This window comes from Drosophila navojoa, chromosome 2, assembly GCF_054131105.1.
Source record: "Drosophila navojoa isolate 15081-1374.11 chromosome 2, UAZ_NAV_1.0, whole genome shotgun sequence".
NCBI lineage: Eukaryota > Metazoa > Arthropoda > Insecta > Diptera > Drosophilidae > Drosophila > Drosophila navojoa.
Genome location: NC_142890.1, coordinates 16034426 through 16061746, shown reverse-complemented (window position 1 = coordinate 16061746; position 27321 = coordinate 16034426). Strand labels below are relative to the sequence as shown.

Genomic DNA, 27321 nt, shown 5'->3' with positions numbered 1-27321 from the left:
TCGCGTCGGTTATTGCTGGGCATCGCATCACATCGCATCGGATCGGATCGTCAAGTAACTGGCCGGGAATTCACAGTTATATCTCAAATCTTTAATTAAATAAAACACTGACGTCTTTCCGTTTCGCACTTAATTAAAGATCCCATTTGCAAATCCGATAAAACGTGGATAAGCACTTCAATATATAGATACATATAGAGCCTTTCGAACTTATCTCTTACAATGCATTTAAGTGATTTGCTCAAATTAATTTTCGTACTGCTCAGTTCCGTTCAAGGTTAGTATTGTAATCCTATCGACCATACGATCATACGATCAGGTTATTGACTCTCGTGTACTTCAGAATGCCTAGCAAGGATTGTGCGCAATTTAAATTACGAGCTGATAATACATATATGTTTAGATACCATGTATCATAAATTTAAGAACTAATCCGCATCAGATGTTGTTGATAATACTCACACTAAAGTCTGCAAAGCATATTAATAGACTTTGCTAAGGAGACTCTTTTACTTTGGAATTGTCAATTGATTCCTGTTAATCTTAAGACTTTATCTGATTTCGGTATATGGAAAAATACGAGGAAATGGATTATATAATATTTGATACGTAGAATCACAAGTTGAAGTTTTATTTATCTTTCTATGTATGTAGATAAGGAAAATAAAAATGTATAAGTAAAATATACAGACTCTTAGAACTATTATCAATTTTTAATAATTTATCTTATTTTTTAATACATAATTTGGCAGCAGCTGCCAAATAATAATTAATTTTCGCCATGGCTTCGCTTCTCTTTCATTCACATCATTTACGATTCTCCAATCAGCACCTCATTCACAAATAGATAAGCCCGCGGAGCGCGTTTACTATTTATGATTTACTATTTATACCATTTTCCCACGCATTTATCACCTCACTGAGCGCAGATCCAGCGTGAGAGCATCGGTAGCCACCAAATCAATCGAGCTCTCGCTCGCGCAGGTTCAATCCACCACGCCAGTCGTGTGATACCAGAAACTCACCACACCTAAGAGGCGCACATCAATTGATCTGCGCAAGGGGCAACGATAGCATCAGCAAAGAGCGAAAGAGCAAGAGAGAGAGCAAGAGAGAGAGAGACGTGGAATAGTTGGAGTTTCTGATGTGCCTCTCCTTCGGTTCTGGTTCGATTCTAGGCACTGTGATAAGCCGCTTTAAAGATACCTAAATAAATACTAAATGCGCCGACGTTCAGGTACTCTGATTGATCATAATACAATTTATTTTACGAGGCCATCAATCATATGGAGCTTAAGCAATACGATTAGAACTAAGAGGTAACTCGTCTTAACAATTCTTACAAATGTCGTCAGGAAAGGAGCAGACCCCACACTTACGCAGGGTATATATACAGACTGAGCAACTGTGTAACAGCATGCCGCAGCTCGATCACAAACAGGTGGCTTGTGGGAACGGGGGGCTGTGCTGTGCGGCGAGGGGCGTGTTGTTGTGTTCGATGACAATTTGCTTAAATGTGCTGGCAAATTCTCAAAACGAATTCAGTTGAGAAATGCGCGTTGTACGAGGCGGCAGCATATAGACAAGCCACATACAATCTATACTCGCAGAACTGTGTGTAAATATAGTAACAACTGCAATGACAACAGCAACAACAACAACAACAATAACTAATACTACAACAACAATAACGAGCACAGCACGTGCCAAAGAAAATACGCGCCTTGAAAATTTATTGGCAATTGATAAGCGAAACGACGCGATTTTTGTTTCTTAACACTTCAGCGTCGCGCGGTTTTATCAGCGTTTGAAAACGCGTGCCATAAACAAATAATAGCAACAATTGTTTTTAATTAATGAAAACAAAAATAGCGATAAATATTTAAAAATTGGACAAGTTCTTTTGGCCAGCGCCTCATACACTTACCCCCTGTTGCTCTCTCGCTCTCTCTCTCTCTCTCGCTCTCTCTCTCTATCTTTCAGTCATGTATTTTGTATAATTTTGCTACGTCAACAGAAATGTTGTTGTTTTTGTTTTCACCTTCTTTTTGTCTGTTTGGCGACCTGTTGTGCAGGCGTATCGTACGATATTTTGCTTTTGCTTTTGTTGTTATAACTGTTGGTTTATTTTAACCAGTTTTTTAGTTGTTGTTGTTGTTGTTGCTGTTGTTGCTGCATTTTTAGTTAACTTTTTGGGCGGCTGCTATTGACGCGTCTGCTGCACGATTTTAGACGCGCGCTCTTTTGCCAATGTGTGCGTGTGTGTGTGTGTGTGCGTGCTTATCTGTGTATTTATTTTGGCAACAGTTTTCAATGTTGTCTGATTTACTTTTGGCTATTGAAAATCGGCACAGACAACGTCTGCTTGATTAGATAATAATCTGTGTTTGCTTCCTGCTGGCGTTATTAAAGGCCGAACTTTCCATTCTATATAGGCTCTTGAAACTTCACAGTGCATATAATTATAGACCTATCCTAACAACAACAATAATTGAAGATTGACAATTTGAAAACTGAGAAACAGCTCCGTTAAGTGATTGATAAACTAAGCGCGAAACCGCAAGTTGAGTGCATCAAATAGACAAAGTTCATACCATGGCCATAGAGTTACGCTCTACGACCACTCCAAGTGATATTATTACAACAACAAAAGCAACAACTGCAACAGCGAATAGCGGCAACAACAACAACAGCAACAAATTAAACCACTTGCAACAGCTGTTCGCCTGCATCTGCGCCAATGCGAATCTCGTGCTGCTCACACTGATGCTGGCGCTGGGCAAATGCTGCACTGCCACGCCCACAAATGCGGCCAATCTAACGCATATGGAACAGCAAGTGCTGCCGCCGACAGATGGCGCCACACTGATCAAGCATCTCGACGGCAAGAGCATCCTAAGCATGGGCTTCAAGTTCCTCAACGTATCCGGAAAAATCGGCACACCGCTGGGCATAGGTGAGAGAAACAGGCTAACTGTAGGGGGGAGGGGGCCGGGGGGCATGTGGAGGTGGTGGAAGGCAATGCGGCAAGGGGGCAGCCTGCACAGTTTGTTTTTAGCTAGACTGTGCTAATTTTAGCGCGGAATTCAAGTCGTCGTACGAAATGGTGCACGCTGCTCCATGTTCGGCCAAGTGAACTGACGAATGCATTGCAAATTCACAATAAAATAAAATCTATAGCCGACTGCCTAATACTCTCTCTTGTATAAAAGAACATTCTCTTTTACCTCTAGATTAAAATTAATATTTATATAAATTACATAAATAATATAAGAATGTTTTCATAGAAATACCCTGCATATTTATTATATTTTTCGTTAGCTTTAAATAAACATTTATAAAATATACTAAATTATAGAAAAGTGCTTTTTAAATTTATATTTTATTTGTATACATTTTAACAAGACTTCACAGAAAACAATTTAAACTTGTATTGAATATTCGATTGAGTTTTTCTATACCAAATTTTGTTTTGTCAACTTTTGATTGAGACTTCCGGAGGGGCTACTGTATGGGCATGCTTTAGTCTTTGATAAGGGGAATTTCTTTATGGCATTTGCTATTACCTTGGGCTATTCCGGCTCATAACTGCCTTTAAATCAAACCACCTGCTCGAGCAAGGATTTGTTTTGGTATTAAGATTATCTTATCATTGTCGCAAATTTTATGATTTTTTTTATTACTGTGACGTTTTTTCGCATGGATTTCCCAATTGCATATTTCTTTATATAAAGCGGCGCAATTTTATATTATTGAAGGTCATGGAATCAAGTGTTTAATAACAAGCTGACTTGGGCTTAAAAATTCCGCAATTGATTTGTGATGAAGATAATTATAGAAGGTAAAGGCTTTAGAAAAACAGCTATAAAATTAAGTAAATTATCCATATCAATCATTTGTCTTTCTTAATGCCATAAATATATTATTTATTCGTTTTCCATATTTTTCAAATATTTATTTCTACCCGAATTTTATTTTTAACTTAAAAAAAGGCGTTTGTATATTTTTCGCTGGTTTTGCCCCCTGCATTTTGGACTTTGGTCGAACACTTTGAAGATCGTAAATAAAATTCTTGACATATATCCAAATGGCGCATTTTGGCGTTGTTTACCTAGCCTAGGCGCCAATTCTACGTAGGTTTGCCAAAAAAAAGAGGTCATCATTGACGCATTGAGCGTGTATATCAATGTGTCGAGCTGTGTCTCTGAACTCAGTGTCCGTCGATTGCAGAGTATCTCAAGTGTCGAGATGAAATCTCAAAGATACACAACTCACTAAATATGCCCGTTTGACGAGCCCCCAAAAAAAGATTTATTTCTATTACGTTCTGCTGCAAGCCAATCAAGTTCTCTCCTCAAAATTTATTTATAATATCTCTTTTTTTTTGTATATATATTCTATTATGCTCTATTCACTTATATTTTGGTCTCTCTATTTTGTGCGGCAATTTTTTATACATTTCTGATGAACAGCTCTATAAGATTCATGTCACAACGGATTTATACAAACGCCGCTGCAAGGTCGCAATGGGAAACTGTTTTTATTTTTATTTGAATACCGTGTATTTAAGCTAGATGGGGTATATTGGTATTGTGCATATAAACATAGGCCTAGGTTTTGTAGGTCGATATGCATTTATTTACACAAAAGTGAGAGGTCTCAACACGTTTCTTTAAATGGGTTATTATCTATAATGAACTCAAGAATTTTAAGAACTACAACTGCCAAAATTAGTAGTTTTTCCTGCAATATGCACTTAGAATTTATTACTTTCGTTTATCCCTGATCGTAATACTTTTCAGTTAGTGCAAGATATTTTAAATGCGCCTAGAACTTCTACTCAGGGTATCTTTTGATCTTGAACTTATGTAACACTTAAAGTCTTATATATATAAAATATATATTCAATGTACATATATATTTTTAAAATATAATATATATGTATATAAATATATATATGTATATACATACATTTTTTTTTTAATTTGTTGCCTCATTTGCTTTTCATGCGGTTTTATTTTGGCATTAATTAATGCACGATGCCAGCAATGTATTAAATCTAGTATATTCAACTAGTTTTATGTCAACAACAACAACAACAGCAAATATGTTAAATAGTGGGCGTGTTCGTTTCGCTTCTCTTCACTCGTTGCGACTTATATAAATCAAGAACCTGCTGCAGTTGCCTTTAATTGTTTTGTTGTTGTTGTTGCTTGTTTTTTCACTTACAACGACAACAACAATGAAAACAATCACAATTAATCTATCTTGATTGTTTCGGTCTGCGCTGAAGGGGCGTGATTACAGCCCACTTGACTTAACTATAAACATAAATATGACTCTCTCTCTCTCTCTTTGTCTCTCTCTCTTTCTCTATCATTTCAAACACTATGCGCCTCAATCAAAAAAATCTCTATAATTTAATTGACATTGAACTTGTGCTTAGCTGGCAGCAAAGCGATAAGCAGCCCATTAGAAATAAATTAATATTAATTAGCACATCGACGCAGCGACGCACTGATTAAACTAGAAAATTTTCCCAGCCTATGGAGGCATTTATCGACCGCAGACATGCGAATGCTATCGATATCGTTAACCGAATGTCTGTCTAACCCATGGCAACAATCTGGGAATATATATAATTTGATGCTACGCACTAGACGTTATATATAGTTCAACTAGATCAACCATGGGCCAGGCTTATCTACAGCCGTCTGGCAAAGTCGTATGACTCTTATCAGTCTATTGTCCGAACATTGCAAAATCTGACACGATAAAGCTCATTGAAATGTTCATATGACTATACTATAATATATGCATGCATATATTAATTTCCCCTCAACATGTTTAATATCAAGCCGCGTCAAGTTTTTGTGAGAACCCGTTTCAGCCAAACACTTTAGGCCCAGACCTTTCGATAACATTCGATATGTTAAATTTATGTTAAGTAGTTTGTCTCAATATAATTTCCTGCCCCACTTAACTAGATTTTTGTTTATGTTGTTATGCGCTCAATGTTTTTCCTATTTACCTCTCATTTAGTAATACCTATCATATAAATATATATATGTGTGTGTGTGTATTGAATATAAGCATAAGAGCTAAGTAGATTCAATATAAATGACTTTTTTTCTTAAGTAATATATAAGTATTATTAGCCAACTCGCCTTAGCCAATTTCTATATTGGCCCTTCTGCACCTTGAGTCGATTGTTTTCCATCTGGGTCAAGCTGTACATTGCATTGACTTTAAAGTTCACTTAGACCATAAGTCGTTAATCTGCTCTCGTCGCGGACGGTTGTGTTACGCATAGAAAAAGTACGCGAGCTAAAAATAGTCAAAAAAGTTAACGGTGAATTTCGGACGCTGTCCCGCGCAGTGTCGTCTGCCCGAAACAACGAAAAACAAAGGGAGTACGACAAATTAATACATTCGTTGCCCACCTGGGCCAAACTTATTACCCCTCTCTGTGCGCGCCATTGCACAAGAGAGGAATAAACGAAGTGCTCAGCTTCGGGCATCTTCGTGTGTGCTAAAAATAGCACACGTTTAAAGTTCGGACGCTGCTTCGTGCGGTGTCGGCAATTTGACAAAAACAAAAACAAAAACACCAAAAGAATTTTAGTACAGCGACATTCACTAACCCCTCTTCCCGCGCACTGCCGCTAAAGAGGGGCAATAAAAACTTCATATTAGTAAAGTTGATATTCTGTGCACATAAATTAAGGCAATGGAGCAGAATATTCCCTCTGGCTCTCGGCTTAATAATAAGTCGATTGACCATGAAAAAATGCTCTTAATAGCAGGGAAGCTACCCTCTGTGATTCGATCAGAGTTCAGTTCAGAACTCCAGAGAGCATCACACATCGGAAGTCAGAGCAACTGCACAACAACAACAACTGTATCATTTACCACTGCCTCCAGTAACACCAATTACACAATGGCAACTTCTACAATAAGTAGCACATGCCAAACGATAATTAATAAGGACGCTATAGCAAAAAGTTCTAGCGCTGCTGAAAGATTGTTGAACGCACAAAATCGGCGTTCTACCAAACGCAAACATGGCAAGTCCATATCACCCATACCTAGTTCCAAGCGACTGAATGCTACTCGAACTCGGCACGCTTCCCCAAGTACAAACGGACAAGCAAACTCCAATAATAGATTTGCCACTCTTGATATGGACACCTCAAGCGATGAAGAGGAAGAGGTTGACACGATGTATGTGGACGCAGACAAACATCAACCTAATATCCAGCCAGAGGTAACTACCAACGAAAAGCAACTTAAGGGACCTCCGAAACCACCTCAAATAGTCCTTAATGTTAGCGACCTAAATGACCTATTTGAGCTTATAAGCGAAGTGGCCAGTTTAGATAACGTCGTTGTTAAAGCTAATCAAGGGGAAACGGTCAGAGTCTTCCCTAATGACAGCGACACCTATAGAGCCATTGTGGACCGACTGGATACACTTGGAATAGAATTCCATACTTACCAAATGCAGTCAGAAAAGCCACACCGAATTGTTGTAAGAGATTTACACAACAGTACTTTAAATAAGGATATTATTGCCGAATTTAATAGACTGGGCTTCGAGGTTCTCCATATCCATAACCCAAGCTCACGCATAAATAAGGATGAGAAGCTTAATATTTTTTTCATTAATATTAAGCCATGTCCAAAAATTAATGAAATCTATAAAGTTAAGACTCTTTGCCGCCAAAAAATTAGAGTTGAGAGAATGCGAAAAACAACTGAGATCGCACAATGCCGTCGATGCCAAGATTACGGCCATACAGCTAAATATTGCCGCCGACAGCCCAACTGTGCCCGATGTGGAGAAAACCATCAAACAATGCAATGCATATGTCCTCCAGATGCACAGCCCAAGTGCATACACTGCTCTGGCAGCCACATGGCTAGCTATAAGGGATGCGAATGGTATCAGGAGTTTCTTCGCCGATCTATGAGGCCTGCAAGAAGGGAAAATAATCCAAATAGGCCAAGACACGCTAACTTAAATACACTTTCTACAGCGAATCAGCAATTCCCCACCTTGAGGTCTGATCGTAAGCCAAGGGCTGACAGACAGACAACTCAGCAACAGCCGCAGCTAGCTTCACATCATCAAACGATAGGCACTGGAAGCAACACAGCAGTCTCCTATGCTGCAATAGTTAAAAGAAATCCTATTGCAACACATTGCAAAGATGGACCTGCCCAGCAGCGTCTTCTTAATCCTATAGCGCATCAAATTCCACAGCAACATGGATTGAATAATCTGCAACACAGCCCTTATGATATACAGGCAGTGTTGCAACAGCAGCAGGAACAGTTCCAACAGTGGCAGCAACAGCTCCATCAGCAACAACAACAACAGTTTCTTACATGGTTGCAGCGGCAGCAACAAGAACAGCAGCAACATAACAAGCAAGTAAACCAACGTATCGAAAAACTTGAGAGTATAGTACTTGAGTTAGCCAACACGATTAAGGGATGGACTGGGAAAATACCAAATCGTCAGTCTCCTAACAACGTTGCAGCTTCGAAATGAATGCACTAAAAGTTCTTATTTGGAATGCTAACGGCATTGCATCAAAAGCTAAAGAAATTGAGCTCTTTGCACACACCAACAGCGTCGACATTCTTCTTTTGACGGAGATCAGGATGAAGCGTGGAGACACTATAAAAATATATGGATATGTCTGCTACCCAGCTTTCAGACCATCACGAAATAACAACAGCGTTGGCGGAGTGGCAGTATTGATTAAGGCAACCCTTCATCATTTCCCTCAAAGAGTAATTGAAACCCGTAACATACAAATGTCATCAGTAAAAGTAGCAACGGCCCTAGGAGACGTGGAGTTCAGCGCTATTTACTGCCCTCCAAGGGTTAGGATTGACGAAATGCATTTCATCAATACACTTCGTGCCTGCGGTCAAAGATATTTAGTTGGTGGCGATTGGAATGCCCGTCATTGGTTGTGGGGGGACACATACAACTCACCGAGGGGACGCGAGCTAGCAGAAGCCATCTCAGTTACTGGCTCTAAGATCCTTGCTACTGGATCGCCAACCAGGTATCCATATGTGCTTCACCACACGCCTTCCTGCATTGACTTTGCCCTGTATCATGGAATACCGGATTTCCAAGTAAGCATAACTCAGAGCTGGGATCTGGACTCGGATCATCTGGCCCTAGTCATTAGTATTGAGACAGAAAGCATAAACGTTAACGCAAATCGCCCTCTAATAACCAGACACACAGACCTGCTCGCCTTTAGACAACATTTAGAGAGTTCGATTCAGCTAAACACCACCTTAAACTCTGGTGAAGATATTGAGATGGCTGTCAATAGCTTCACTGAAAGCATTTATACGGCTGCTGCTGCATCAACACCTTCTGAACCTCAGATAGGTTCCAACTATGGAATTCGATTAACAAGAGAGGCCAGGGATCTTTTGTCGCAAAAAAGAATACTTCGTAGACGCGCAATCCGAACGCAGGACCCATGGGACCGAATATTATGGAACCGGGCTGCTAGGCAACTACGAAATGTACTAAGAGAAATTCGAAGCAATTTCTTTGAGCAAAAGCTGGCTTCCCTTGATTATACAATTGATGCTGGATACTCGCTCTGGAAGTGTACCAAGTCACTTAAGAGACAACCATTTAGACAGGTACCAATCCGGTGTCCTAGCGGTGATATAGCTAGGAACGAAGAGGAGCAAGCGAATTCTTTCGCGAAGCATCTAGAAGCCAGGTTCACACCCTATGAATTTGCCACAGATGACCAGATCGAAGAGACCACTGATAGTCTGCAGACACCTCTACAAATGTCCTTACCCATTAGGGCAGTCAGGGTTGAGGAAATTGCTGAAGTTATAAAGTCCTTGCCGAAGAAGAAAGCACCTGGTTATGATAGACTGAGCAATGCAACGCTAAAAGTCCTCCCTACTCGGGCAATCATCTTCATAGCTCTAATATTTAACGCTATGCTGAGGGTGCAATTCTTTCCTAAGCAATGGAAGATGGCAGCGATTGTAATGATCCACAAACCAGGAAAGCCAGAGGATGACCCCGAATCGTACCGCCCAATAAGTCTGCTGTCATCACTATCCAAAGTATGGGAGAGACTTATTGCCAATCGTCTTGGCAGTATCATCAGGGAATGTCGCATCTTACCGGACCATCAGTTTGGCTTTAGGGAAGGACATGGAACTGTGGAGCAGGTTCACAGACTGACGAGGCACATCCTTCAGGCATTTGACGACATGGAGTACTGCAACGCAGTTTTCGTTGATATGCAGCAAGCATTCGACAGAGTCTGGCATATAGGGCTTCTAAGTAAAATCAAAGAGCTTTTTCCAGCACCCTACTTTGGGATCCTACGATCATACCTGGAAGGCCGACAATTTATGGTCAGAGTACGGAGTACCTATTCGACTCCTTGCCAGATGAGAGCTGGAGTCCCACAGGGCAGCGTATTAGGGCCGCTGCTTTATTCCATATATACAGCTGACCTACCCTCCCCTAGCGGACACCACATGCAGGATCCTGGTAAAGCTCTACTAGCTACATATGCAGACGATATTGCAGTGCTGTACAGCTCGAAATGTCGCATTGAGGCAGCAAATGGTGTGGAAAACTATCTAAGTACATTAGCAGCCTGGTGTAAACGATGGAATTTGAAGATAAACCCACGGAAGACCACCAACCCATGCTTTACTTTGAAAACTCTCATCAACCACACCCCGCCCATAAGGTTGGATGGAGAAATACTGGACCAACCGTCGCAGGCAAAGTACCTTGGCATCACCCTCGATAAGCGCCTAACATTTGCTCCCCACCTAAAAGCTACGACCAGGAGATGTGGACAACGCATGCAGCAACTGCGATGGCTGATTAATAGGCGCAGCACCATGTCACTACGAGCTAAGAGAGCGGTCTATGTCCACTGCGTAGCCCCGATTTGGCTCTATGGTGTGCAGATTTGGGGAATATGCGCAAAATCCAACTATAGACGCATACAGGTCTTGCAAAATCGAGTATTGCGACAAATCACCAACTGCCCATGGTATGTGCGAGGCTCTACCCTGCATCGAGACTTGAAACTGTTCACAGTGGAGGAACAGATTGGGAGACACACTAGCCGATATAGTGACAGACTGGCTAGACACCGGAGCAGACTAGCGAGAAGATTGCTCCCTGCGAGGCCACTAAGGCGATTAAAACGCTTAGGCTTTGCAAAAAATATTAGATAAGTTTAGTTTAGTGATATTTGTAAATATATATTGTAAGTCCTCCTGAATCATCAGAAGGTTAGGCTCTAATATAATATTCCAACTGTGTTGTTAAAGTACTATATTTGCATGTACAGGTTCAACGCTTAAATATATATATAAAAAAAAAAAAAAAAAAAAAAACTTAGACCATATTCTATGCAGGCATAAAAGGCATTGTAATTCAATATTGGGCAGACCAATATTTGTTTTTACTCACGCATATACATGATGTTCGTAAATTTGTAAATTTGTATAAATCAATTGAAATATATATACATATATAATTATGACATGTGCTTTGTTTATTTTGCTTCATTCATAATTGAAAACAATTTTCAGTCTCAGCGCTGCAATTGATTTGACCTTACTGATTGATGGCATTTGGTGAAATGCAGTCGATGGCGCTGTTGTTGTGGAGAAGAATAAACAACAATAGCAAGCAATGGCGTAAACAATGGTTATTTAATTATTTATGCATAAGTTTTGATTAAACGAATAATTATGATTGGTTTGGGCAAGCAGGCAGGCAAAAAAAAGGAATTTCCTGTCAATGCCAGACTTTGGACAGCAAAAAACCCTTATCAACATAAATGGGTAGCCTCTGAAGTGTGTGTGTGTGTGCGTGTGTGTGAGTCCTTGTTTATACAACACATTGGTAATCCATTACTTTTTGTGCGCTTGTCACATACTTCTATTTTGCATCCAAGAGCTGTTGACATTTTCCTAACCGCTGTTTTATTTCTATTCCTATTATTATATATTTATAGCAATGTATGTGTGTGTGTGTGTGTGTGTGCGTGTAGGGCGCCCTTCGACCGCAACTTGTAACCCAAGATGAAAAATTGTCAAGCTGCAAAGTTTTGTAGCATTTTGTTGCTGTCATTTTTGTTGATTAAAACTCCAGAAATGTGAGATGCATATGTGTGAGTGTGTATGTATATACGCAGAAACTCATGTGTACATGTACGTATATATGTATGTATATGCCGGCGTCTGCTGTTGATTGTTTTGAAGTTTTAAGCCCTAATCGATTTGGGCTCTTTGAGCCACCTCCAAAGGGCCGTTTTATTTGCGCTTTGTTCTATACTCTTTGTAAAGGTATTATTTGATTTTGTCATGCAGTATGGATAGCTTTGATGGTAGCATTCTTGAGAATGAAGCTCTTGAAGCAGTAAAATATTTTAAATAAATTAAATTACATAAATATAAAAAAAAAATGTTAAAATATAAAATGCATTAAAAAGCATTAGCAATTTTTATTATTTACTTTATGCTATGCTATATCATTTACATATTTAGATAAGATTGAGTGTATATATTTATCGGTTATTCTTTTAATATTTTTTCGTACTCATTTTTTTATCGTTTCCCTTGTTTACGTGATGTTTTTTTGTTTTAATGAGAAAACTTTTAGCAGCTTACGCTAAGCTCAAAGTACAATCAAGAACGAAAACATAATTAGCTTAAATCGGCTGTTTGCACTACTTATCATTAACTCCCACTTGGTCTCTCCCTCTCTCTCTCTTTCTCTCTTTGTCTTTGCAGCCCAATCGCTACACAGCAAATGCGATGAGAAGCAATTTGAATGCAACAACGGCGCCTGTATACCCATTCGATTCGTTTGCGATGGCGATGCGGACTGCGCGGACCACAGTGACGAGCAGGTGAACGAGTGCAAATTCCGCGGTGAGTCGATCTACAAATGACATTGCATACTTTTAGGCGCCGCCGGCAACAGTCGCGTCCATCGCAGTAAGTGCAGTGCAACGAAACGAAATCAATCAAACTGTGAAACGAGTTTCAGATTGGGGCAGCTCAAAAAAGAGAAGGGGCTGGTGGCTGGGGGGGAGGGGTCTGGGGACTGTGGTCTCGGGTCGGGGAGGCTGTCTGCCGGACAGCTGACCAAAACTGTGCCAGGGCAGTGCGCTCATTAAGTCGCTAAGCATTGGCGCTTAACTGTAATTGCAACGCAATTTTTGCTGACTGCCGCATGCAACGTTGTTGCATCAGCAATGAAAATTTATCAACGCTGCAAATTTGTCGCACGAGACATTTTATGCGTCGCAAGTTTAACATAAAAGGAAACTATGTGAGGTCGTCTGCTTTATTTTATCTCTCAATACTTGTGCCAGCCACAAAAGAAATACAATATGAATGAAAATAAGTGTGCATTATACATATACATATACACATATATATGTATTTATAAATAGAGAGTGAGCGCAAAATGCTGCAGGGCTTAAAGGAAAGCCCTGCATAAAAATGCGCACAATGCAGTTGCTGTTGCTGTTGCTGTTGCTGTCTCCCTCGCTCTTGCTGCGCATAACTTAATTTTTATGCAATCTCTGCTGAAGGGCAACACTTTCAGCCAGCGAAATTGATAATGTGCCTCAAAGGCAACAAAAAAAGAAAACAGCTCGAGATTTACTTTAAAAAAGTGAACACTGTTGCAACATAATGAGCGTGAAGGGCTAATACAAAAATGCAAGGAATTGCAAGGACACAAAACAAAAATGCAAAAATAAGCGGAGAAAATATAGCTCTATAATAGCTAGTTTAAATTATTTTAGCGCAAGCTCTTCTGAAGGAAAACAATATATAAGAAAACAGTATAGCTTGAGCTAATTGGAAATGGAAAAATTAAAAACTGAACTTATAAAATAAATAAAAAAAATGAGGCAGTTGATATGTCATAATACAAATTGAATAATAAAATATTTAAATATTTACATAAACAGTTTCACAATATAAATTAAAAAAATGAGGCAGTTGATATTTCATAATACAAATTGAATAGTAAAATATTTAAATATTTACATAAACAGTTTCACAAGACATTCATTAAATTTGAGCTCACATTAAAACAGTTTTCTTCAGTCTATTTTAAATCAAACTCAGATACTAACTTTTTTCTCATTATTTGATGTGCCAAAATAATTTGGTTTAACTTCTGTTGGGTACTTGATATCAACCTCTGTGGAGCAGCGAAATTGTCGTCCTTATAATGAGCATAAGTCCTTAAGCTCATTTGGCTCAATCGCTTATGTATCATTACCAAATCAGTAAATTCACTGCAATATTCACAAAGATGCCTAGACGAGTGCCCGCCTTTTCACTCACAACAAAACTTGAGTTGGGGCGAGATAAACTGAGAGGAAAACTCACTCGATTTTTGCGCTCGAGTCGCCCAGCCGCTTGCTGGACTGGGAGTGAAAGCTTGCGCTGAGACACGAGATTCGAGAGCTGAGTTGAGTCTGGCGTTGCGAGAGAGGCTGTGAAGCAGCTCTTGGCACTTGTTTTTAAGGACTGCCAGCACGCAGCTGTCCACTTAGTTGGCGGCGAACTTCTCAAGCAAACGGACGGTGCGAGCTAAGGGAAGACCCCGAGAACCGATTTTCCGTCGTGTGAAAAACCAATATAAATACTAAATAACATTAAAGCCGAACTAAACTGAAAACAGTGCGAAAAAGTAAGCGCAATATGGCAAGCAAAATAACAAAATTGTGCGCGAAAGGAATAAACAGAAAAATATATTTAAATAAATCCCATTGAAATGTCCTCGAAATGCGGTGCTTTAGCAAACAATTGAATCACTCCTGCCAGATCCTTTGAAGTTATGCAAAGTGTTTTTCCGACAAAGTGGCAAAGCACCGAAAAGCTTGTTAGAAATTTTCTGTGTGCGAACTGCTGCTCCTTATTTTCGGTTGCTTTTTTTTTTATCAATCTTTTCATTTTTTTTCTTTTTTGCTTTTTCGGGTCCGTTTTGTGGGCAGGTCCTGTGTAAAGTCGTTTGCCGCTGTCAGACTAATCGGCAATGTCCATCTGTGTGCCGTTTTGCGGGCCGAGGCTATTTAGAATGCAGACTTTCTGTCCGATTTGAGCGTTTTCATTTATCATTTATCACTTTGCTGTGGCTCGCATTAAATGTTTTTCCTCAATTTCCCCCAATACTGGGCCCGATTGCCATTTATCTAGGCGCTGTGAAATTCATTGCCCTGACTTCTGACAGTTGTTTTGTTAAACGTGAACTTGAAAATGATGTGGCACGGAAATTATGCAATCAATTTGTGCAACTCGACTGACTGCCCTCGAATGTGGCACAATTGCTGGCAAATTGACACCGCGAGCATTTCGAGGACCCAAGTGAACAAGTTGTCCACCCTATGCAAATCAAAATTAATTGCTTGTTTACCTGTTTATTTTTTTTTTTAATACAAGAACTTCTCTCAACATGGGGCACATTTGGTGTTTGCTATTTGTGTCCAGTTTGCTGCACACGCAAAGCCACAGCCTGGGCGCAATGGTTACTGAGCACGGTATGAAAATTGTTTATAAACGTTTTGTATATATAAGTGAAATATTTAAAAATGTTACTCTAAGACTTGAGGCAACCTATGCGTACTTTTTATAGTGAACTAAGCCTCAGTTAAACTGAGACTAATTGAAATGTTTAAGAATTTTATATATAGACCTTATTATGTATAGGACTCATAATGGGATTAACAACTGATGTATAATTGGTAAAAATTACTGGTGACTCCTGCTACTCCTGCTTACTGCTGGCATACGTATCGCTAGATGACTTGCCCATAATAGACAATATTTATATATAAATAAGAGACTCGATGACAGCTTGAATTGTTTTATGAAAAACTCTTTCACTTACGCATTCTTCCCTTACTCTACAAGACTTTTAAGACTTTTTAAAGTGGAATGCCATCTGCATTCTCCGAACCGAGGTACGAATTTCTGTGAAGTACAACTTTGAAGCCGCTCAGCTACTTGTGGGCAAGTGCACTTGATTAAAGCCACTTGCAACAAGTTGCAAACAGTTCTTACGTCAGCTTGCAACACCTTTAAACTTGAATGCCACACGCCCGAAATTCCAATCATAATGTGCTTATATGCCGCACACACACACACACAGAACTACAGCCGACTGCAGTCTAAGCCCATTTGCATTGTAGTTGGCTGCTATCTGCCCCCTACCTCCCCGGGCGCCGCGTTGCATGCAACAGAATATTTTGCACACACTGCCTGACATTTGCATACAAATTGCTGCTGCTGCTGCTGCTGCTGTTGGTGGTGCTGGTGGTGGTGGTGCAGCTGCCAGAGGCCAAAGTTTTTTAATCAACTGAAAGGCCGTTTAAACTTAGTTAAAGCGCAAAAAAAAAAGTAGAGTTGAAAAAAGAAGATGAAATTATGCTGAAAGCCAACTGGCAATTTGCCGCACACTTTTATCCATTGCAACATGCGTTGAACCAATCAAAGTGCCCTCCACTCCCTTGCTCTAGAGAAAGGACAATAAATTTAATTTGATTTTTAATTGTGATCCCACGTGACATCACATTTAATATGTCCACAGTGCGCAAATAAAAGAAAATGAAATAAATTTGGAAATGCGCAGCAATGCGTCCGCAGGGGCACAGTTTACACATACATATATTGTATGTATATTTGTGTGATTCCCACATATTAGCAACGGCAACAACAAAATGTCAAATACTCATCTGTGCTTACAAGCTACATAAAAAGAAATCGAATCGAGCTGAATGGAGCTGCGGGCATTCGTAAACATGCGCTACATATGTATGTACATAAATACATGCATACATGCATGCAACAAAATAAAAATAAAAATATAAATAAAGGAATGAAGGGAAATACACATACAAAAATAAAATAAATATATATTTATATATATGTATATGTAAAAAAAATATATATGTATAGAGCCATAAAGCCAGCAAAGAAAAAATTGCTTTTGTTTGTCCTGGACTAAATACTCTAACAAATAAATACAAGTCAGATTAATAGAAACTATAAATACAAATATTCAATTTAAAAAAAATACAAAATATATTACAATAGCTTTCTTTCCTCAGATTAAGCTAGATTGTATAAAAATAAAAAGCAATAATAGCTTGAAATGTGATAAATTCATAATATAGTTAGCGAAGAATTACTAAAAGTTCCATGTTAAATCTAAAAATATTTATGTCAATTTTTTAGTAAATTAAAAAAAAAAAATCATATATAATTCTATTAATATATATGTATATAAAGAATATGTCATATATAAATAGAGCTAGTTTTATATACAAATAAACTCTAATGGAATTATTTTTCATTTCTTTCAGTTAGATTAATTTCTTTAAAAATTCTATACTAATATAACTCAACTTAAACGAACATGAATTAGAATTGACAATCTAGTATTCAGTATAGTATATACTACTATATATAGTATATACTTTAATATACTAGATTCGATATGCGTTACTTATTTCATGCCAGAGCTGAAAGGCTTCTGAGAACATTATGTACTATGGTACAGAGGGCATTCCGAAAGTGTTGGCTGGTTTGCACATGTGACCATTTTTTATTGCTCAACGGTTTGTGAGCTTCTATTTATATTTGGTTTTTATTTTTTAACAAATATTGGCGCACATTGGTTTATATTTTGTTTCCTTCCATTGCCTGTGTCCTGCCCTTTATTTTCTCGAATAGCTGCTGATGCTGTTGTGCTCTTTTCTTTTCTGCTTATTTTCTGTTTAGTTCTATTGTCACGCTACATTTCATTTGACTGCGTAGCCAGTGAGGAGCGAGAGCTCTAAGGCATCGGACCGGAGAGTTCTTCTGCCCATAAAAAGTTTCAAAAAGTAATCGTATAAAATGTTATTGATATGGCAACTTCTGACTGCGCCGCATAATGCGCCTGCCCTTCTTCCCTCTTGCTTCTTATCAATTGTAATTCTCATTCCAATTTGATTAAAGTTAATGGAATATTCTCCCTTGGGTACAGACAGTTAAATAGCAACTAGCACATGTTTGCATCAGCCTAGATGAAAATTGAGGTAACAACTGTTTCCAGTAGCTAAAACGTCTATTAAATCGGGGACTAACAAGCAAAGATAGTCATCAAAAAAACACAAAATTAAAGTTTTTAAGTAAGCAGATATTTTTATTTAAAAAAAATGACAGGTTATTTTAAAAATATATTATATAAATAATAATTCAACTTGCTGAGAGATATTTGAGCTTTAAAACGTCAAAAGAAATGCATGAAATTGCGTTGTATTCCTCCGAGTTGTTTACACATGAGCTTAAATCTAATGTATAATGCGCATAACAAACATAGAAAAACAAGTGCTTCAAAGGCAACATGGAATGACCCACAGAGCCCCCTCAGTCCCCTCAGCCAAGCCCTTACCAAATGGACATTGAAAATCCATTGTAAATTCAGTGCCCGCCGCGAATGCAACGATTTATTTATGTTTGCATTTGTTTTTTTTTTTATGTATACTCGTTTAGTTGTTGGTTTATTTGTGGTATAGTATTTTCTTTGCTCAGCACGTGCTTAAGTGCGTGTAAATAAATACAAACACTCACACACACGCACTCACACACGCACTGAGCCACTCAGACTTTTGCTTTTAAGCACAACTGAGCAGAGAAAAACAAATTGTGCTGCTGGCAGGTTTTGTTTTTGATCCGGGTTAACTTCAAAGTTCAAAGGCAGTGCCAAGCACAGAGCACACCGCTAATACCCTGTAATTGCCGCTTACTCAATTGAATTTCTGTTTTCGTTCCCTTTGCAGAGGCCACCTGTTCCTCGGACCACTTCCGCTGTACCAACGGCAACTGCATACCCAACAAATGGCGCTGCGATCAGGAGAACGACTGCAGCGATGGCTCCGACGAGGACAGCGCTCTGTGCAGTAAGTGAATGAAATGCCTCTCACACACACTACACACTATTTACGATATATGTATGTACAACTGAATATAGTGAATGCCTGTCCCAACAATGAGTTCAAATGCAAGACCGTTGACCAGTGTATTCCCCGCAATTGGCTCTGCGACGGCAGCAACGACTGCCGTGACAAGTCCGATGAGGCGCAATGCAGTAAGCGAATCCAAACTACGTAAACAACTCCACAGCTGGCTAACACTCCCATCCACTGTTCTCATAACTCGCTCTCGCCTAACGTTTAATAAAGTGTTGCGCATAATTTCAAAGCTATGTTGGCAGCTAGTTCCCGCCAGTTCTCTAACCACCGTTTAATCAAGTCGTTGCATTCGCGTATATTCATAAGCACATGACCCTCACACACACACACAACACACACAGACACGCACAAACACGCACACACGCCTGCACACATTGGCAACAATGCGTATATACACATATCGCGCATACGCCACGTTGACTGCGTGTCGGCAACGCCCGGCAACAGCACATAAAGTGCTTAACCCATAACACACACATCACCAACTAACGCACACAAACATTCCCGGCCTTGGGTGTGCATTACATAATGGCATTCGGGCCACAAATGAAACGGGGTTCAGCTGCTCTTTCAGCTTATTTGGCAGCTGCTGCGTATAAAAGTATTTAATAAGCCCCAAACTGAACAAGCCAAACACATTTATTAGCAGCAAGTTACGAGCACACACTCGTAGCTCAACAACTCTTCATTGTGTCTCTCTCTCTCTCTCTCTCTCCCTCTCTTTTGCTCTCACTCTATATGCACTTGACTTTGTCAAATTCGTAGAGGCTCGCACCTGCTCGCCGGACGAATACAGCTGCAAGAGCGGCGAGGGCGAGTGCGTTCCTCTCGCCTGGATGTGCGATCAGAGCAAGGATTGCAGCGATGGCTCCGATGAGCATAACTGCAGTAAGCATATCCCCAGATCAATTCAATATAGACCATTTTTGAGTTGTAGTTGAAAGTTAAAAGTAGAAATCTTGGCATGAATAAAGTTTTATATTTTAAATAGAAGAAAATATGTAAAAAACAAATTTTTCTGTTAAGAATAATATATTTAAAAAAAAATATTGCCCATCATCCTAAACTTTGCACATACTTTTACTAGATTTATTATTTGTAATTTAGGAAAATTTTATGAAGGAAAATTCACAATATTATATACTGTATATGTGCATATATATTTTTATATATTTAGAGCTTTCTATGACTTTTTTTTGCTTTTTATTTTATTCAGATACCTAAAATGTTTTCGAATATATTTTTATACGGCATTTTCTTCTGCAATGCATAGTGAAATTACATTTAATTTATGAATTAAATTGGAAATATATTTCCCATTTAGATTTACATACTTAATATGCACATCAAAAACTGAAGATTTTATGATATATTAATTTTTTTCAATTTACCTTATATTGTCTGATATGCATTTAATGAGCTTATGCATTCGGCTAGGTAGATAAATTTTAATATAAGCTTTTCGCATTAACTTATTTATGATGCAAACTCTCACTAAATCCTCTTTAAAAATACCTTTGGCAAGTAATATGAATTTCATTCGAAATCCAATAAAGCGCTGCAATAATTTTAGTTATTGACTTTTAACCCTAAATAACCGTGATGCAGATTTACCTTGGGGACTTTGTTTAATTCACCTTCCAATTTGGGTTCCACAACTAGAAAAATATTTTAATAATCAACAAAGAGAGACTTTATAAGGAAACTGCAGGAATTTAAATATAGAATTTTTAACCAGAGCTACTTAAAATAATGGATATAGAATTTATTACATATATTATAACTTTGTCTAGATTTTTGATATTAATTAAAAATATGAATTCATGCTTAATAATAATAATTTCATGTTAGTTTTAAATTATTAGTCTAAGAGCTAGCCAAACTTGTTCTTCCCATTATTATTTACGTTTTATTACTTTGATAATTTCTGCTTAATTTTCTCGCCCGTTTTCTGAGTTCTCCTTCTGTAGGCCAACATTTTTGAATTCCTTTCTACACCCACATCCCACACAGTCCATTTGCATTTTATCAGTCTATCGCAGTGCTATTATACCCATTATGTTCCTTTGCTAACTCACTGGCCACATCATTCATCAAGCGGCCCGCTTCCTACTTCATTTCCTTTTTGGCTTCATGTCGCTTCCCCTTTTGGAGAGGCCTGCGCCATTGTTCAGTTTTCCTTTTTTTTTTTGCTGTCGCTAATCCTTTGTCCTGCCTCTCGTTCCATAGACCAGACGTGCCGCTCCGACGAGTTCACCTGCGGCAATGGTCGCTGCATCCAGAGACGCTGGGTCTGCGATCACGACAACGACTGCGGCGACGGCACCGATGAGCGCGACTGCCCCGTCGTCCCCTGCGACAGCGTTGCGGAGCACACTTGCACCAATGGCGCCTGCATTGCCAAGCGCTGGGTCTGCGACGGCGATCCGGATTGTCCGGATGCATCCGACGAGCGGGTAAGTTGACCGCAGCAGCAGCAGCAGCAGCGTCAGCGTCAGCATCAGCTGAACGCCTGTCCCATAAATTCAAATTTTCTGTGTGGAAATGTTTGTAGTAGCTGTTAGCAGCCCACGACAACTCGGCGTACCCTGTTGCCCATTATAGTATGCAGGGTATATTGATGGAAAATAACAGACTTAAGAAATGTATTTAATATATATGCCTGAGTATGGGGAACCCCGCATGGGAGTAGTCCGCCATGGTAAGAAACCAGGAGTCGGCATGAGTTTTATTTAGCTCACTGCAGCATGTCTCGTCGTCGAGCTCACCCTCGCCTCCAGGTCTCTTACTTGTTCCGTGTATGTGTGTGTGTGAGTTTGTTAGTGGGACAAAAAGAAAAGCGCCTGGCATATAAATTACAGCCAAGTTGGGCATAACTCAGCGCTGCCAGCTTTGGCAGCTTTTGTTGTCAACGCATAGTACGCATAAAATTGCATTTTGGCCATGGCTAAGAGCGAGAGACGGGTGGCGGGTGGCGGGTGCGGGTGCTGCACATAATTTCGTGTGTAAGCAACTAAAAGTATGCAACGAAAACTTTCAGTCAAAAAAGTTGTAACAAGCAACCTAGGCAAACTTTTGATACCCTCTCTCTCTCTCCCTCTCTCTCTCTCTCTCTCTTTCCCACTCTTTCTATCCTTGTCTACCTGGCCACAGTCGTGTGCGAATGCCACAAAGCTAGTGACGCCCTGCTTGCCACATGAGTATCAGTGCAAGGATCGCATCACCTGCCTGCACCACAGCTGGCTCTGCGACGGCGATCGCGACTGTCCCGATGGCGACGATGAGCACGCCTCTAGCTGCAAGAACGTGACTTGCCGGCAGGATCAGTTCCAGTGCGGGGATCGCAGCTGCATAGCCGGACACCTCACCTGCAACGGGCAAACGGACTGTGCGGATGGCAGCGACGAGCGGGACTGCAAGCTGGCAGCTCCAGTCAAGAGCTGCAATGCCACCAGCCAATTCGACTGCGGCGGCGGCCAGTGCATTCCCCTCTCGAAGGTGTGCGACAAGCGCAAGGATTGCCCCGATGGCGAGGACGAGCCGGCCAAGAAGTGTGGACAGAACGAGTGCGCGGTGAAGAACGGCGGCTGCATGCACCGCTGCGTGGATCACCAGGTGGGCTACAAGTGCGATTGCCATGAGGGCTACAAGCTGTCAGGCGACGGCCACAGCTGTGTGGATGTGAATGAATGCGAACAGCCCGGCGTCTGCTCCCAGATCTGTGTCAACGAAATCGGCGGCTTCAAGTGCGAGTGCGAAGCGGGCTACATGAGAGACCCGCGCAACCACACACGCTGCAAGGCAAGCGAGGGCCACGCCTCGCTTCTGCTGGCCCGCCGTCATGACATACGCAAGATAGCACTCGACCATATGGAAATGACCTCCATTGTAAACAACACCAAGTCGGCGACTGCCCTGGACTTTGTGTTCCGCACGGGCATGATCTTCTGGAGCGATGTGACGACCCAGAGCATCTACAAGGCGCCCATCGACGAGGGCAACGAGAAGACCGTCGTGCTGAAGAAGTCGTCGGTTACCTCGGATGGCCTGGCCGTCGACTGGATCTACAACCATGTCTACTACACAGACACACACAAGTGCACCATCGAGCTGACCAACTTTGATGGAAACATGGGCAAGGTTCTGATCGAGGATGCGCTCGACATACCTCGCTCGATTGCGCTCGATCCCATTGAGGGCTGGATGTACTGGTCGGACTGGGGCGCCTCGCCGCGCATCGAGCGCGCCGGCATGGATGGCTCCCATCGCACGACGATCATCAACTATGACGTGAAGTGGCCCAATGGCATCACCTTGGATCTGGTGAGGAAGCGCATCTACTGGGTGGATGGCAAGCTGAATATCATCTCCTCGGCCAACTACGATGGCTCGCAGCGCCGACAGATCCTTTACTCGACGGAGTATCTGCGGCATCCCTTCTCCATCAGCACCTTCGAGGACTATATTTACTGGACCGACTGGGACAAGCAGACGGTCTTCAAGGCCAACAAATTCACTGGAGAAGACGTAGAGCCCATCACGGCAGTTCACATGGTAGGCCACACACTATTGCTGAGCCATTTCCAGTTCTATTTATTTATCGATCTCTTCTGCTCTTCGCTCCTCACAGTTGCAACATCCCATGGTCATCCATGTGTATCATCCATATCGGCAGCCCGATGGCATTAATCACTGTCAGTCGGTGAATGGACACTGCTCGCATCTCTGCCTGCCCGCGCCCCGCATCAACGAGCGCAGTCCGCGCATCTCCTGCGCCTGTCCCACAGGTCTCAAGCTCATGTCGGATGGTCTCATGTGCGTCGAGGATCGTGAGTACCCTTCTTATAATACTTTCCATAATTTATATATATTATCTGCATGATTTTTTCTTTATTAACGCTTTTAATTTTTCCTCTATTAACCAAACGCACGTGCAGCCAATTATCAAGCTGTAACCCTACCTCCGCGCACCCACAGATATAAGGCAAAAACGAAAACCCATCAGCGTCTAGTCAAATTGAATAATACCAATATACTAACCGAAACTAACCAACCACAGCCTCTCAGCAACAAAGTGCCCCAGACACATGGTATGACCGACACAAGTCATCAACACGTTCTCTGACTGTTGATATCTGTGTTGTTATTCGTCTGTCTATATACGTAATTATGTGTTGCATCTGAAACATTTCATTTACCATCTATTTGGGAATAAAGTAGGGCCTGTCTTATCCTCAAATATGAATTTGAATATGAATATGAATATGAATATGAATATGAATATGAATATGAATATGAATATGAATATGAATATGAATATGAATATGAATATGAATATAAATATGAATATGAATATGAATATGAATATGAATATGAACATGAATATGAATATGAATATGAATATGAATATGAATATGAAAATGAATATGAATATGAATATGAATATGAATATGAATATGAATATGAATATGAATATGAATATGAATATGAATATGAAAATGAATATGAATATAAATATAAATATGAATATGAATATGAATATGAATATGAATATGAACATGAATATGAATATGAATATGAATATGAATATGAATATGAATATGAATATGAATATGAATATGAATATGAATATGAAAATGAATATGAATATGAATATGCAGTTCCTCATCAGGTTTCTTCATTTTCGACCAAATGCCTTCATCTATTTTATTTACTGTCCATCGCATCCAGTTAACTCTATACTCTATCTTCCATTATTCACTGTTGAAACTTAAAGCTGAAACTAAAGACTGAAGCGAAACCAAATTAATCACTAGCATTTTTAGGAATGCACCGAGCTGTTGCCTTGGCCGACAGCTCTGCGGCGCATTTCATTTGGGGGCGGTGCATTGGCTACTTGGCATTTCGGAGCCAAGCACTTCATTCGGCGCTCTGGCATAACATTTGCTTTGTCACGGCTCGCATTAATCATCATCAAAACAGGCAAACACTCAGCCCCCCACAGACATGACAGTTTCATAAACGCCATCGAGAGCCACTTGCAACACACACAGACAGAGAGAGAGGAAGCTAGAGCGAAGGAGGGAAAGAGACAGAGGGCGGCAACCACAAGTAGGCAGCACATTGCAACTGATACGTCAAATAATCCACCCAGAGCCAAACCAATGCAAACCGAACCACACAGTATGAGGTTAAAATTTGTGCCGTGTTGACTGGCTGCTCTGACTCTTTAAAGTGAAATTCTAGATAAAGCTGATAGCTTTCGCTGTTCGCCTTGATTTAAGATCCAACTTGAGTCCGGATTATTCGGCAGTTCCTATCAGAAGCCGAATCCATTAAACGGCGCGCGCGTTAACGATGTCATTACGCATCCTACGCCATTTAGGTTGCCCGCTGTGTCGCTTCAGCCACCCCTCCCTCCTCCACAGACAGCAGCCCCTATTTTAATACCCTCGCTGTCGGTGCTGCCGTTCAGATCTTTGGCCGGGGCATAAAAGTTTAGCCATCAAAGGCGCGAGCGCGTTTAAGTGTTTATTTGCGCCCAAATGCGCTCTTTGAACGATTTGATTGAAAATTCTTTTGCATTGGCAGGGGAACGAATTGTGTTGAGTTGGCGGGACTCGGGGAGGAAGCGCGAGTGCTGCTAACAATCGCCCCAATGGCCCACAAGCTTTGGGCTTCGCCTCGTATATTACACCATTTTTTTTTTATTTTTTATGTTCATTTGCTTTTCTCTTGCTTTTTCCATTCTTTTTGCTCATTTCGCTTGGCGCCTTTTATTGTTGTGTTTGCCTCATTTATATGGCTGTGTCACATCTTGTGCTGTGTGTGCTCCGACTTCTCTTCTTTTGTGATTTACATACTGCTCTCTGCCTTCCACAGTTGCCGAGCGGAGTCCAGTGAACAACCAAACGCACATCGATCAAACCACAGCGCCCAGCCCGCAGCCGGACTCGGGCTTCATAGCGCTAGTGGTTATCGCCAGTCTCAGTGGTTGTGCGGTGCTGCTATCGGTGGTAAGTCATAAGAACTAATTATAAATTCTATAAGAAAAAATCCTCAAGCGGACCCAATATAAAAAGAAAATCTATAAAATAAAATTTGCCAACAATTTCTTTTTGCTATTTTTCGTTTACTATGCTAAATTATTACTCATATAGATATATAATTAAATATTCTCTAGGAAAATTCAGTATTTAATATCCCAATCATTTGTCTAGGTCTCACATAGAATTATGAATTTTTGATTTTGACAGTCATTAAAATATCTTCCCGTTTCTCTTACTTACTTATTATATAGGTCCTCCTCCTTGGCTACCGCTACTGCAGCAAGCGACGCATCAACTCTATGAACTTTGAGAATCCCATCTATCGCAAGACAACAACTGAGGATCATTTCAGTTTGCGCAAGAATCTGCCCGCACGTATCTACGATCACACCAGCGTTATGGACGAGGAGGTATTATATAAATCATGATTGAAACTATTTCAGACAATGCTAAGATCTTACGTTAACCCCTTCTCATTCTTTCTCTGTCTCTTTTACTCCATATAGTACTCACCCGTTATAGGCATATCGTCGTATTAAAGTTTTTGGGTTTATTCTGTCTAATCTATGTTTAGAAGCCAATTATAAACCCGCTGCAGACACGCCTAAAGACTGAGCAACTCGTATGTGTAATTATTTTAACCTTATTTTAGCAGCAGTTAAGAGTGAAGGAGGAAGCAGAAGAGGAAGTAGAGGGAGAATCCTTTAAGGATGCTGTACAAAATACGTCGCCGAGTTCTAACCTAAACTAAAACTATAACTAAAACTAAACTAAAATAAACTCTAAAGATAATTCACATAGTTCCAAACTGTATATAGCTGTAAGTGTGCATTAAATAATTAACAACAACAAAATAAACAAACAAAAAAAAACTGAACAAAAAGCATAATTGAAATTATAATATTATCTGATTAATTATCTAATTAATAATTAGAACAAAGCTTTGTTTCTGCTCAAAGTGCAGATCGTTTATTATTATTATTATCAATATTATTATATACTATTGTTAAGTGTAAATACGTTTCCGAATCAAAGCGATTGAATAAATGCCGATATGTGTAGTATTTCGTTTGTTTTACTATATCGCATATAAGTCGTTGTTTTACAGGTTCTTCATCGTTCTATAAATAGAAAGTTTTAGCATGGAAATATACTAGGTTAGGCTCTATTCATTATTCATTTGAATTGCC

At 40.1% G+C, this 27321-nt stretch overlaps 1 protein-coding gene across 13 annotated transcripts; it reads left to right on the top strand.

The window, feature by feature from the left end:
• LOC108660242 (Lipophorin receptor 1) lies at nt 1–27195 on the top strand. 13 transcript variants are annotated; one of them, XM_089264685.1, is made up of 12 exons: nt 1–277; nt 12835–12975; nt 18891–19010; nt 19082–19198; nt 19848–19970; nt 21312–21538; nt 22236–23636; nt 23713–23911; nt 24020–24172; nt 25965–26098; nt 26383–26541; nt 26638–27195. In XM_089264685.1, the coding sequence occupies exons 1-12, from the start codon at nt 223–225 to the stop codon at nt 26668–26670; spliced, it is 2862 nt and encodes a 953-aa protein (XP_089120811.1). In that variant the 5' UTR covers nt 1–222; the 3' UTR covers nt 26671–27195. The 13 variants fall into 13 exon arrangements, with proteins under 13 accessions (XP_089120811.1, XP_089120771.1, XP_089120780.1 ...); XM_089264645.1 differs by lacking the exon at nt 1–277 and adding an exon at nt 2490–2956; XM_089264686.1 differs by lacking the exons at nt 1–277; nt 12835–12975 and adding exons at nt 14599–14758; nt 15508–15605.
• Nucleotides 27196–27321: the final 126 nt, after the last annotated feature.

Excerpts from the sequence above, each read along its gene's own strand:
- LOC108660242 (XM_089264645.1), top strand. The coding sequence starts at position 2,596 with ATGGCCATAGAGTTACGCTCTACGACCACTCCAAGTGATATTATTACA. Across the intron at positions 19,971-21,311 it reads CTCCGATGAGCATAACTGCA|ACCAGACGTGCCGCTCCGAC; the intron begins GTAAGCATATCC and ends CTCGTTCCATAG. Across the intron at positions 23,637-23,712 it reads CCATCACGGCAGTTCACATG|TTGCAACATCCCATGGTCAT; the intron begins GTAGGCCACACA and ends CGCTCCTCACAG.